We start from the raw sequence: 13,373 nt of genomic DNA on the forward strand, positions 1-13,373 counted from the left end.
TCGATTTAACTCCCCGCAGCTGGAAGCGAGAGTTATCAACACGAGAAGAAAGAGGAAGAAAGAGCAAACAGATCCAAACTGATTTACCTCATGTAGACCAAGAACACAAATAGCCCGCATATCGTCTACATGTCAGGTCATGAGGTGATATTTTGGTGTGAGACAAGCTTCTAAACCGAACCACTCCACAAAGGCCAGTGACAATATAGTCTAATAAGTATAAATGAAAGTCCTATTCTGAGGTATTATTGAAGGGCAATATTCTTTGCCTATCCATTCTCTTCAAGTATAGCTCGAGCAGTTACTCCACCGCCATGAAGTTTACAGTATGCTATGAAATTTTGACTCTCGGAGCTCTTTCACTTCCTTCGGTGGTCGCCTCTGCTGTTCTAATACAGCCCCCCAGCATGACAAATGCTGCTGATATCCATGTCCGTGGCTCTCTGCTTGAGAGACTTGCGAAGGTCACTAGTTCCCAAGAGGAGCTCAAGATTCAAGATCAGATTTATGTTTCTTGCACTTTAGACCATTATAGTCTCGGGCAAGTTTGCGGTAAGCTCCTTCTCCTGTCCGAACCAGGAAGCTTTGTCTGACTATACCAATGCACTGAAGCTGGCGTTACCTGTACGGTATATCTTGAAGAGCTTTTTTTTGTATGTCCGTAAATAGCTGTACTACTAGGCAAGCAATTCTCAGGATGTAAGCCGAGTAGTACTGATATCTCAATTGTTTGCGATTCTTGGCAATTTGAGCACCTTAACAGTAGCTTGCAAGGATAGTCGTGTTCTCTCATGTTTCTGTAACAGTATGCATAGCAACGACATCTACATGTTCTCCAGATGTGTCCCACCCCCTTTGGACAATGCATAATATCGCTCTGAGTGAATCTGCTGAGAGTTTAAAGCGACTACCCAGATCAGCATGTGAATGTGAGGCAGTATATGTACCGAACGCACCGCATAACGCAATGGAGAAGGTAAATTAGGTCAAGCCGTGTCGGGTTACCAAATGGCAAGTGTTAAAATTCTGTTAAGTGGAATCTTTTTCATCTCCAGTCATATTCTTGGGTACCATTTCCATCCAACACAAGTCTCGAGGAAGTAACCATAGCCTTAAACTCATTTCTTGGCTTGATGTCGGGTTATACAATTACTTTACATATTCCACAATACTACCCAAACATCAGCTGAATTACTCAGTCGAGCTCATTCAAGTACGACCCGCCTGCGCTATAAGAAGTTCAATATCTTCCTGGTTTTTTGTTCACGAAGACAGTACTATCAGGCTCCCAATCTTCTGAGACCTACACCGATCTTACCCAGTTTCAAAAACAAGCAGCTCTGCCAATATGAGGTTTCAATCGTGGCTGGGAGCCCTACTCTTTGTCGCAGCCTCTGCGAATTCCATGGCACTCAAGGGAAGCGAGCTCGAGCCTCTGATTCAAGTGCTCATTTCACATAACTTGAATGATCCCCTCGCGGATCCCGAAATCGCTTGCAACGTGACCTATACCTTCGTACTTGGTAGGTTGCTATCATCCACGGAAGGGCCATATGAAAGACTCTTGCTAACCTGGAAGTCAGGCACCACTGGGCCCCCATACTCCATTGATCTCGCCACATTAGATATTAATAACTGCACTTTCAGCTCGCCCTGAGCGGCTGAGAACCCGAAGATCTCGAGCTAAGTACTGGGTTTCAACACTCTCACTCGCCGGGCTTGGCTAGGTGTGGTTCTCTGATGAAAGTCTCCATGGCGTGGCGATCGTAGGCACTATTCAACATATGCTCGAAAACAAGCAATGGAAAGAATTCTGAAAACTCAAAGCTGCCGATTCTGCACTTCGTAGATTGTAGAGAGCGCCCTATATCAGATCTCCAGCTCTGCGAACAGCGTAGCTACAGCCCTAACATCTTCCTATGTAAATTATATACTTACCAGAGTTTAGACCGCATTCGAATCTTTCCTTTTTCCGTTTTAGCGCTCACCCTGCGCCGCTTTTTGTTCACGGAGTAAAATCGAGCATTTCGCAATCACACTGATCTGCTCACTGAGCATTACCTAGGAATAAGGACACACTTGCTATCAATTGCCGTGGTTCTTTCCAAAAGAGGAGTAGTGTGACTTGGTTAGTCAATTCCAGTCAATGTTGCTTATCACACTGTCCTGTTTGCCTGCATTCTCATCACGTCAACATGTCCGTACCTGCACATTGAGATGGACCTTACTTATCAGTCGCTGGTGAGAGTGAAAGTTCAGGCTAAATGGCGCGATCTCAGATTCGGCCCAATTCACCACTCCAACTAGATTGCATGATGTTTCGTTCACTGTAATATTGGCAGACACCAAGATCGTTGTGGACTAGCACCATAGGAAGAGAAAATCCGGCACATTGAGCAAAGTATAAGTATGCTCTTGCAGCCCTATCATGTTTATGCAATCTCACTTAATAAGAAACGTGGTACATTCTGAGACCCCTTGCATCTCCGGGGGGCGATAGTGCGTGCTTCGAGTGGTAAAGATACGAACTCTCCACTCATAGTCAAGGATGTAGACCTGACGATTTTAAGACTACATGTGTTTCTAACAAGTAGCGGCCAAAATGTTTCATTCTACACCTCACCTGGCGGGCATAGAATCAAGTCTAATAGATACTCCAATGCGATGTTCCTTAGAGCTCCCCCTTGTAGTTCTCTTGAGCATTATATTCCTAGGCATTGCGTTATCTTTACCCTTCTTAAGGTCCTAGTCTATTATTTGGTTTAGAGTTAGATAATATCATAATTACTGACCATCACAAGTAATAATCCGAAGGAACAACTAAAATCCCCGCAAAAATCGATCGCTGCTTACCTAACGGCCTCCTTTCTTCGTGGTGAACCATCATGAGTGATTTGGCTCGGTTTTCATCCTCCTACTTTCTCATCTCCTGCCTCCTCCCCTAATGTCGCCATAAGTGGCCCGCCCGATCATTTGTGTCTGGATCCCGAATAGCCGGTACGTTTGTCCATTTCTTACCTGCCCGCCCGATAGCCGTTTGAGTTCCTGCGACTGGTGAACTCCTCGCTATCTCTGCCCGCCTTTTCTCCCCCCCTTTACCACCAAACTCTCGGATCCATCCACCCATGGGTCCCAGCTCATCCCCTACCTTCCACCCCCTCCTCCCTTCCCCTTTCTTCCGTTTCCTTCCTTCATTCTCATCTATCGCTGTGTCCATGTTCTACGACTGATCCAGTGCAGGGCACCATGGCTGCCGCGGACGAAACTCTCGCCGCCGCGACGGCCGTTCTTCAGAACCTGGCGAGAGAGGAACCGACTCCTGGGTCCTCATCACCCCCATTTGATTTTCAATTCCCTGTGTCGAACGGCACAAAATCTGCAAGGTTGCCTGGAGAGCCGAGCCCGGCAAAGGCGGCCTTTGAGTCTGAACTGGAGGCCTTGGTGCGCCGGGTGCACCATCTGGAATTCCAAGCTGTCAGTCACCAAAAGTCCCCCGACATTTCCCAACAGGGATCGCCGTCTGCTTTTGGATCCAACGAGCAGGCGCCCGATTTCCTGCGGACCTTTGGGCTCTTTCGCTTGTCGTCCGATCTTGGTTCTGACTCTTATTGCCCTCCACAGCAGCAACACTTGAATCAACCCGGTCGGCGACAGCGAACTCCTGCCCAACCCGAAGAACCACACCCGACGATCGAGGTTGATGAAGACGAAACCGAAGACGAGGATGAAAATGGAACGCGGACCCGCGTGGTCCGCGAGGAAGACATCAGCTTTCTCCGCAACCATGTACAGAAACAGGCCGAGGAAATCAGTTTCCAGAAGGACATCATCGCCCAGGTTCGAGACGAGCTCCAGACGCAAGAAGAGCGCACCCGTCGCGCCCTGACCAAGGTCGAGAACGAAGATGTCGTCCTCCTCGAACGCGAGCTACGCAAGCACCAGCAGGCTAACGAGGCCTTCCAAAAAGCTTTACGGGAAATTGGCGGCATCATCACCCAAGTCGCCAACGGTGATCTGTCTATGAAGGTCCAGATTCACCCGCTGGAGATGGATCCGGAAATCGCTACTTTCAAACGAACGATCAATACGATGATGGACCAGCTGCAGGTCTTTGGTAGTGAGGTGTCTCGTGTGGCCCGTGAGGTCGGTACAGAAGGAATACTCGGTGGTCAAGCCCAGATCACTGGCGTCCATGGTATCTGGAAGGAACTCACGGAGAATGTCAACATCATGGCCAAGAATCTGACGGATCAGGTGCGAGAAATCGCGGCCGTCACTACGGCTGTCGCGCACGGTGATCTGAGTCAAAAGATTGAGAGCCGCGCCCAGGGCGAGATTTTGGAACTGCAACAGACGATCAATACCATGGTAGACCAACTGCGAACCTTTGCAACGGAAGTGACACGAGTCGCGCGTGATGTCGGTACAGAAGGTGTACTCGGCGGTCAGGCTCAAATTGAAGGTGTCCAGGGCATGTGGAACGAACTTACTGTTAATGTCAACGCCATGGCGAACAACCTGACTACTCAGGTGCGAGATATTGCTACGGTCACTAAGGCTGTGGCCAAAGGTGACCTGACGCAAAAGGTGCAAGCCAACTGCCGGGGAGAAATTGCAGAGCTGAAAAACATTATCAACTCCATGGTGGATCAACTGCGGCAGTTTGCACAGGAAGTGACGAAGATTGCCAAGGAGGTCGGTACAGATGGTGTCCTGGGTGGTCAAGCTACTGTCAACGATGTCGAAGGTACATGGAAGGATTTGACGGAGAACGTCAACCGCATGGCCAACAACTTGACTACGCAAGTGCGTGAGATTGCGGATGTCACTACAGCAGTCGCAAAGGGCGATCTGACCAAGAAGGTCACCGCCAACGTCCAAGGAGAAATCTTGGATCTGAAGAGCACTATCAACGGCATGGTGGACCGATTGAATACGTTCGCTTTCGAGGTTAGTAAAGTCGCCCGAGAGGTCGGCACAGATGGTACCCTCGGCGGACAAGCCAAGGTCGATAATGTGGAGGGAAGTGGAAGGATCTGACCGACAATGTCAACACCATGGCCCAAAATTTGACTTCACAAGTGCGGAGTATTTCCGACGTTACCCAGGCCATTGCAAAGGGTGATCTCAGCAAGAAGATTGAAGTGCATGCCCAAGGAGAAATCCTCACCCTCAAGGTCACTATCAATCACATGGTGGGTCGACTCGCTAAGTTCGCGACTGAACTGAAGAAGGTGGCCCGCGATGTCGGTGTCGATGGCAAGATGGGTGGGCAGGCCAACGTCGAAGGTATTGCTGGAACCTGGAAGGAGATCACGGAGGACGTCAACACCATGGCCGAAAACCTGACCTCCCAAGTGCGCGCATTTGGTGAGATCACTGATGCTGCCACGGACGGAGATTTCACCAAGCTCATCACGGTCAACGCCTCTGGCGAAATGGACGAGCTGAAGCGCAAGATCAACAAGATGGTTTCCAATCTCCGAGACAGTATTCAGCGAAACACGGCAGCCAGGGAAGCAGCCGAACTGGCCAACCGCACCAAATCCGAATTCCTGGCGAACATGAGTCACGAAATCCGAACTCCGATGAACGGTATTATTGGCATGACGCAACTGACGCTGGATACGGACGACCTGAAGCCATATACACGTGAGATGTTGAATGTTGTTCACAACCTGGCGAACAGCTTACTCACGATCATTGACGATATACTCGATATTTCGAAGATTGAGGCCAATCGGATGGTCATCGAGAGCATTCCATTTACCGTTCGGGGCACCGTCTTCAATGCCCTGAAGACATTAGCGGTCAAGGCCAACGAGAAGTTCCTCAGTCTGACGTATCAAGTGGATAACACTGTTCCCGATTATGTGATCGGTGACCCGTTCCGTCTACGCCAGATCATCCTCAACTTGGTTGGCAATGCCATCAAATTCACCGAGCATGGAGAGGTCAAACTCACCATTCGCAAGTCCGATCGGGAGCAGTGCACCGTCAACGAGTATGCTTTTGAATTCTCGGTTTCTGATACCGGTATTGGTATTGAGGAAGATAAGCTGGATCTCATCTTCGACACCTTCCAACAAGCCGATGGGTCAACTACGCGGAGATTTGGTGGAACTGGATTGGGTCTCTCCATCTCGAAGCGTCTGGTGAACCTGATGGGTGGTGATGTTTGGGTTACGTCCGAATATGGACATGGAAGTACATTCCATTTCACCTGCGTGGTCAAGCTCGCCGATCAGTCCTTGAATGTCATCGCCAACCAGCTCCTGCCGTACAGGAACCACCGTGTTCTGTTCATTGACAAGGGTCAGAACGGCGCCCAGGCGGCTAACGTCATGAAGATGCTCAAGAAGATCGAGTTGGAACCGTTGGTTGTGCGGAATGAGGAACATGTCCCGCCACCGGAGATTCAAGATCCCTCTGGCAAAGAATCGGGCCATGCATACGATGTTATCATTGTAGACTCTGTGGACACTGCTCGGATTCTACGGACGTTTGATGAGTTCAAATACATTCCCATCGTCCTGGTATGTCCCCTGGTCTGCGTGAGCTTGAAGTCTGCCTTGGATCTGGGTATCAGCTCATACATGACCACGCCCTGCCAACCGATCGATCTTGGAAACGGCATGCTTCCGGCACTGGAAGGACGCTCGACACCAATCACTACGGACAACTCTCGTTCATTCGATATTCTTCTTGCCGAGGATAACGACGTGAACCAGCAGCTCGCCATGAAGATCCTCCAGAAACACAACCACAATGTCTATGTTGTTGGCAATGGTCTGGAAGCCGTGGAAGCCGTCAAGCAACGTCGCTACGATGTGATCCTGATGGATGTTCAAATGCCGGTCATGGGCGGATTTGAAGCCACCGGCAAGATTCGCGAGTACGAGCGGGAGAGCGGGTTCCAGCGGACCCCGATTATTGCGCTTACGGCCCACGCCATGTTGGGTGATCGCGAGAAGTGCATCCAAGCCCAGATGGATGAATATCTGTCGAAGCCGCTCAAACAGAACCAGATGATGCAGACCATCTTGAAGTGCGCTACCCTTGGTGGCTCGCTATTGGAGAAGAGCAAGGAATCCAGAATATCGAGCAGTGGCGAGATGCATCCGATCCACTCGTCCGCCCCTGAAAACAATCAGAGTCAACAACGGTCAAACCAGCAGCTGAAAATGGAACCGCTGCCAGACCCGCGACGGCCTGCTGCAGAGACTCGAGCCGTCACCACGGGTCCCGTCACCCGAGGAAGCGCTGCTAGTCCGAATGAAGGCAAGGACGAAGAAATGATTGATGACCGGGTACGTTAGCGCGTATGTCCTTGAAGAAAATCGAGTACGCGGTTGACCAGACCGGCTAATTGTTTTCGTGTCACGCAGGCCTTCCTACGATCCAACAGCACTTAGAGTTGTTTGCATACCCTCATCCCTCTTCATTTCTTCCACATCTTTTCTGCGTCTGCAGATTTGTCAAATGGTTTTCGACTTGGCCTTTGATACCCTGTCTATACGAGTGTTTTGAGTGATCCCCTTCTATCATGGTCATTGAACTGACCTCATCCTGGAAGAACATCTATATCCTGTCTGCTTCTGCATTTCTTTTCGTGCTTTTTTTTATCTACCTACTCTCTCGCTCCATACCTACCTGACCTCATCATTGGCAGTCAAAGCAGGGCCTTCGACTAGCCCATTCTCTTCCATTCTTTGCATTCGCATGTTCTTGTTTCTTCTTCGGTGGATGGTGTTTGGCGCTTTGCTGTTTTTTGACAAGGCATTGATCGGTCTAGTCTGGTTTAGGCTGTTAGGAGGTCACTACCGGGGGAGCTTAAACTGAATGGGGAGTTTTCTATTGTCTAAAGACTCCATTTTCGTGTGTCCCTGGGAAATCTATTGTATTTTCCCTCTCTTTTTTCATCTTCTACCAACTAGTCCTCACTCTCTCATCTCCGTCTCTTTGGGACTGTCTTTCCCTTTCGTTCCTGTTTCCGTATTGCACTCCTTTCCTTGTCCCTGCCCTGCCCCTCGTACTGAGGGCTATATTCACGCAAGGTTATCCCGCAGGATCTGGGACAATTCTTTCTTTCAATTCTTCCCCGGTGGAAATATCATTTACTTCCCTTTGTGCCAAGACAGATCTCTGTTTTCGTTCCGATTCCTGGTGGATGGTCTCAGATTGATCTCCAGCCCTTGTTTTTCAGTTCGGGTTCTCGTAAATCATTTATTCTCTGTGAGCATTAAACCTGAAGCCCAGACGCATCAGCAATCTTATTATCTATTTTGCCATTCCATATCTCCGAATCCATAGCGATGTTAAACAAGCTATAATTCTGCCCTCAATCGGATTAAGCTTCACACACAACATACGCAAGCAGTCAAGCAATTCACCTCTTCACACCATCAAACCCATCATACCCGATTTCTTCTCCTCCCGACAGAAATAAAACCAAATCTAACCCCGATCCCGTAGTCGACGGAATTTAACTGGTATTGCCGCATTCGAAGTCGTAGTCACCTCAGACAGCGAAGTCGACAAAAGCTCAGTTGAAGTGGTATTCAGGAGACTGGTCACATTCGTGAAGATGGTGGTGGTCGTATTGGTGAAGACAGCCGTCATATTACCCAGAATTTCGCGACGCACGACACCGGGGGTGATCAATGGTCTGCCCGAACTGGCCGTGGCTTGAGCTGCGGGCGAGACTCCGCTAGCTCCTACACTAGAACCAGCTGTCGCCGACGTTTGAAGTGTCAGAGGCGTGCTGGATAACTCAGCTCTTGTACTGGGACCCGCACCACTGCTGGTGGGGGTCAACGAGGTCGATGTTCTGACTGCTGGTGAAGCGACTAGTCCGGTAGAAGAAAGTCCCACGCTGATGCTGTTGCCTAGACCAATTGAGCGAGATGATACCGGGGAGCTGAGTCCGACTGAAGGTGTGGACGAAGATGCAGCTGCACCCGAACCTACACCAGCACCGATAGGAGGAGCGCTAGCTCCAGGACTAGGAGTAGCCCCGGCTCCGGCTCCAGTGGGAGGAGAGGCAGCAGGAGGGGCAGCAGGCGGACAGCTAGTGACGGTGACAGTTGTCGTGACGACGACGGAGGGACAAGCCGCACACAGTGAGGAAAACGAGCCCGGGCATAGTTCAACAGTTATCGGTGTCGATTGCGGGATGGTGTTTGTCACAGCTGGAGTAGATGCCACAACAACTGCTCCGCCGCCGCTAGGTGCACCTAGGCCCGAAGGACTGATATGGCTAGACGCAGCGCCTCCACCTGGAGCACCACCACTGGGAGCACTACCGGGAGCACTTGGAGCACCACCACCTGGGGCACCTCCTATAGAGACACCACCACCACCGGGAGCACCGCCAGTTGGAGAAGCACCACCGCCACTTGGAGCACCTCCTATAAAGGCACCACCACCACCGGGAGCACCGCCACTTGGAGGAGCACCACCACTGGGAGGAGCACCACTGCTGGGAGGAGCACCACCGCTGGGAGGAGCACCACTGCTGGGAGGAGCACCACTGCTGGGAGGAGCACCACCGCTGGGAGGAGCACCACTGCTGGGAGGAGCACCACCGGGACCACTGGGTGCACCACCACTAGGGGCAGCTCCTCCGAGAATACCGCCGGCAGGAGCACTGGGAGAACCTCCTCCTGGAGAACTACCACCCGGAGCAGCACCAGCAGGAGCACTGGGTGCAGCCGTAGCCTGGCCGGCTTGAGTTGCTTGAGCCGCAGAAACCTCAGAGAGGAAAGAGCTAAGAGCAGCGGGGCTTCCACGCTCCTCCAGCGTTGCGCGCTTCTGCAAATTTGCCCGCTCGTCAAGAGGGTCCAGGGCTGTGTCGTCAATTGCAGGAGACACTGCCCGAACACTCTGTAAGAAGGCCCAGGATGTGGCCAGTAAAACCAGGCATGTCTTTGAGTACATGATGTGTGCTAGCCAGAAGAAAGCGCCGTGATAAGATGACCCCAGCAATCCAAAGCCCGGCAGGATTGTCTGGACCTCTAGTAGATACCGGAGTAGGAAGTCGAGAGGTCAAGCCGGCTAGAAAGAGCCGGAGCTAGAGAGAGGCGGAATAAACTTGAAGTTTGCCGCTTAGATGAAGACGAATAGGTTCGAGACTTTCGTGGAGGAAATCGGATTAAAAGAGTATGAGGTTGGTAATTTGTAGCGCGGCGAAGAAAACCGCTGCTCCATGTCATCTAAGCGTCGTTTCGGAATCACAACTTTTTATAATTGTTTATTCTTGGGGGTTGGGACTGCTGTTCCATGCGTTTGGGTTCCATGGCCACAACAAGGCTTCGGCCGTCCTATTGGAAATGATCGGAGGCGAAAAACCACGGATAGACTTGGTCATCATCGTGACTTGCGGGTTACATCGATCTTCCATGATTGCCATGATTGTGTTTCGTCGTCGGAGGTTTTCATGCGAGTCGGGCTGGCTGGAGGTGAATGAGGCGGTCAGTTATCGCGCTGAACTGTGCACTACAACATTCCATGTTCTCAATGATATTGGACAAATATACTGCCATCCATGTCATGTCAGGTAATATTTCCCAGTGCAAAAGATCTCCTGTCACGGCGCGTCATATCCAGAGCGGAGTGTATCCCCGATCATCGAAGAACGGTTCCAAGGAGCTTGACTGCATTGCATCATTGTCATGAAATTGTCTGCCAAAGCAAGCCTTCCAATATTTGAGGAGCTCTAGATTTATCTTCAAGTAAAAAGATCAATTAACCCGAGTAGCAGAGCTATATACCAACGATAGTTTCGTGTAAAAGCAGGTCTTGTTCATGAGTCGTTCTCATAAAAATCCTCACACCGACCATTAACATCTGCAATAATGCCTCGGTGCTCCACTGTACGATTTCTTAGGCAAAACCGCTTGGTCCTTCCTTCGTATGGAGGGAATGCTTGGCAAATGGACTGCCATAGGAGCCCATACAACGGATTACCGATGCGTCCTTGCGGATGTCAGTGGACTTTGTGCATAGAAAATGGCAAAACTATTGATTTCGAAGTCATCAAATCGTATTTAGGGATATATCAGAAGAAACTAGTAAATGGCCAGTGGGCGACGCCATCCAACTTGGATAACCTTGACGGCTGTACAACAGGCGAGACCCATAGCGTAACATACCACCGTAAACGCAATGAGGCCCCAGTACTGGCCGTTACAACGATTCAGGATATTACCTGCAATTGGAATTCCGGTGAGGGTACTAAGTTGCAACATATATGTCAGTTGAGTGTATATGTGACGTTACACGAGGGAAAGACTCACCCAAAGCTCACAATGGTGTAGGCAGTGGCATAGTACCGACCATAGTGCTCGGTCTTGCAGAGCTGGCCGACACAAACGGGCGTGAGACTGATGTTACTGCCACTAGCAAAACCGAATAGGGCCGAGTACACGACAAGCAGGGGAAGGCTGTTTCCAGCGGGAAGCCACAAGCATGCATTGCAAAGTAGGCACAGGGCCACTGTCGCGATCAGGGCATTGAAGCGGCCTAAGATGTCCGCAAAAAAAGCCTGGCAGCCACCGACCAAAGAATGAACCTGCGTTTAGGATGGCAATAATCTGGTACGAAAAATGGGTAGAAAAGCCTTGGTCGATGGCGTAAGATGAGATGTAGGCAATCGGAACGAAGAGTCCCCATTCAATGAAGAAGACGCTCGCAGTCGTCAGTGTAAACCGCGCGTCCCTGAAGATACGGAAATCTGGCAGTATATTCTCTCTGGAAAAGGGTTTCTGGGGCAGTCGAGACTTGATCAGGAGACAAGCTATCGACAATGAAATTAAACAGATCAAGGCGATCACTCGGGTGGCCCAAGCCCAACCGATTTTGGGGAAAAGACTCTCGAGAATGAGAGGAAACGCAACGCCACCAAGTGAGCCTCCTGTGGAAGCAAGTCCAGTTGCGAGTCCACGCTTCTCGTAGAAGAAATGGCCGATTGATGAGATGGCCGGCGTAAAGATGAGAGATGTGCCGACACCCCCTAAAACACCGATCACAATCATGAAATGCCAGTATTGTGTGCAGAACCCGAGGCAAATGACCATCACCATTTGGCAAATCGAGCCTGCCAGAATGAGCAAGCGTGGGCCTCGTGCGTCAAAGATCGGGCCAATTTGGATGCCGCAGAAGAAGGTCAGGAAGGTGTACATCCCGAAGATCCATCCGGTACTGCCGGTACTGTAGTCTTTCAGCTGGTGAGTCTGGATGTATGCCTGGAAGGTGGCTATGGTGTTGATCAGCCCAAGCGATCCAAAAAGACCACAAAAACAGCCTAGCACCACCAGCCATGCTTGCAGGCCGCCTTCGGGGTACGTGTTTCCCTCTGCGTCTGTCGTCACGCGGGTGACAGGGTCCCGGTGGACGGACCTATTTGACGGAGCCACAGTCGATGCCATTCGGTAAATAACCTCATCTGGTACTCTGTATTCGTGCTCTGGGGGTTGGTCATCTTTTGAACCTGCCGGGAAGCCGGCTAGCTCCTCGAAATTCGGTACATCTGGGTCGGTGGCTTTTTCAGGCTCTGGACCTTCAGAGTACGCCTGCTTCTCATCTGTCATGGTGCTCTGGAAGCCATCATTTGTTGGCTGATGTCCATGGCCGTCAGCTATATCCGATGTGCTAACAGCCTTGGAACTCGTGGACATTCTACTAGAGGTACGACGCCTCTAGGAATCAAATCTTTTGTTGGTCCTCAAAATTTTGGTTATGCCCGTGTGCTTATGAGGTGGGTGTGGAGGATCTGGAAATTTTTTCTGGAGAAAGGCGGGAGGTAGGAGGAATTATCAATCGAAAGTTGGAGTCATCCTTTTTACTAGTAGAAAGATTCCGATTGGCCTGAGTCTGGGGTTCTTGGGGTTTTTCTACGACCCCAAGCAAAATTCGGCGTGAGCGGCCCGGCCATTGGTGGCCGAGGGGGAGTGGAGCACGCTCACTAGCAGTATAGGGCAAGTCGATGCAGCATTGCCCCATGACTTTATGAGGCGGAGGTATCTCATAGCATCGGCGGGCCCCGAATAAGGACCTTCGAGGGGCTCTAGTGATAGCGAAAGACCTTCTAACAGGTAACTAAAGACACGGTGGTGATTATTGATCCTACGAATTGACCCTAATGTGCCAAACCCGGACAAACCGGCCGGACGAATGCCGGTTTCAATTCACCGATGTGTACAATTCTGACTCCTATATCAATATGAACCAAAATTTCTTCATCAAATGGGCTTGTGGTCTAGTGGTATGATTTTCCCTTAGCATGGGAGAGGTCCGGGGTTCAATTCCCCGCGAGTCCAATTTTTTTTTCTTTTCCGAGAGATGAGATATTTTTGTGTTTTTTTTTTGGGGTA

At 50.4% G+C, this 13,373-nt stretch overlaps 3 protein-coding genes across 3 annotated transcripts; 1 reads left to right on the forward strand and 2 right to left on the reverse strand.

Moving 5' to 3' along the window:
* Positions 1-3,246: 3,246 nt before the first annotated feature.
* On the forward strand, positions 3,247-7,415 carry tcsC (putative two-component osmosensing histidine kinase (Bos1); the record flags this gene model as incomplete). Its single annotated transcript, XM_056982897.1, has 3 exons — positions 3,247-5,026; positions 5,083-7,310; positions 7,389-7,415. 3 exons carry the CDS (start codon positions 3,247-3,249, stop codon positions 7,413-7,415), a joined length of 4,035 nt encoding a protein of 1,344 aa, XP_056828391.1.
* Positions 7,416-8,457: 1,042 nt separating this feature from the next.
* Positions 8,458-9,939, reverse strand: N7510_010973 (putative extracellular threonine rich protein; the record flags this gene model as incomplete). Its single annotated transcript, XM_056982898.1, has 1 exon — positions 8,458-9,939. The coding sequence occupies one exon, from the start codon at positions 9,937-9,939 to the stop codon at positions 8,458-8,460; it is 1,482 nt and encodes a 493-aa protein (XP_056828392.1).
* A 1,130-nt stretch (positions 9,940-11,069) lies between these two features.
* Positions 11,070-12,677, reverse strand: N7510_010974 (MCT family MFS transporter; the record flags this gene model as incomplete). Its single annotated transcript, XM_056982899.1, has 3 exons — positions 11,070-11,235; positions 11,298-11,496; positions 11,561-12,677. 3 exons carry the CDS (start codon positions 12,675-12,677, stop codon positions 11,070-11,072), a joined length of 1,482 nt encoding a protein of 493 aa, XP_056828393.1.
* Positions 12,678-13,373: the final 696 nt, after the last annotated feature.

Source organism: Penicillium lagena, assembly GCF_028827675.1.
Source record: "Penicillium lagena strain IBT 129212 chromosome Unknown utg000008l_segment0_segment0, whole genome shotgun sequence".
NCBI classification, from domain to species: Eukaryota; Fungi; Ascomycota; class Eurotiomycetes; order Eurotiales; family Aspergillaceae; genus Penicillium; species Penicillium lagena.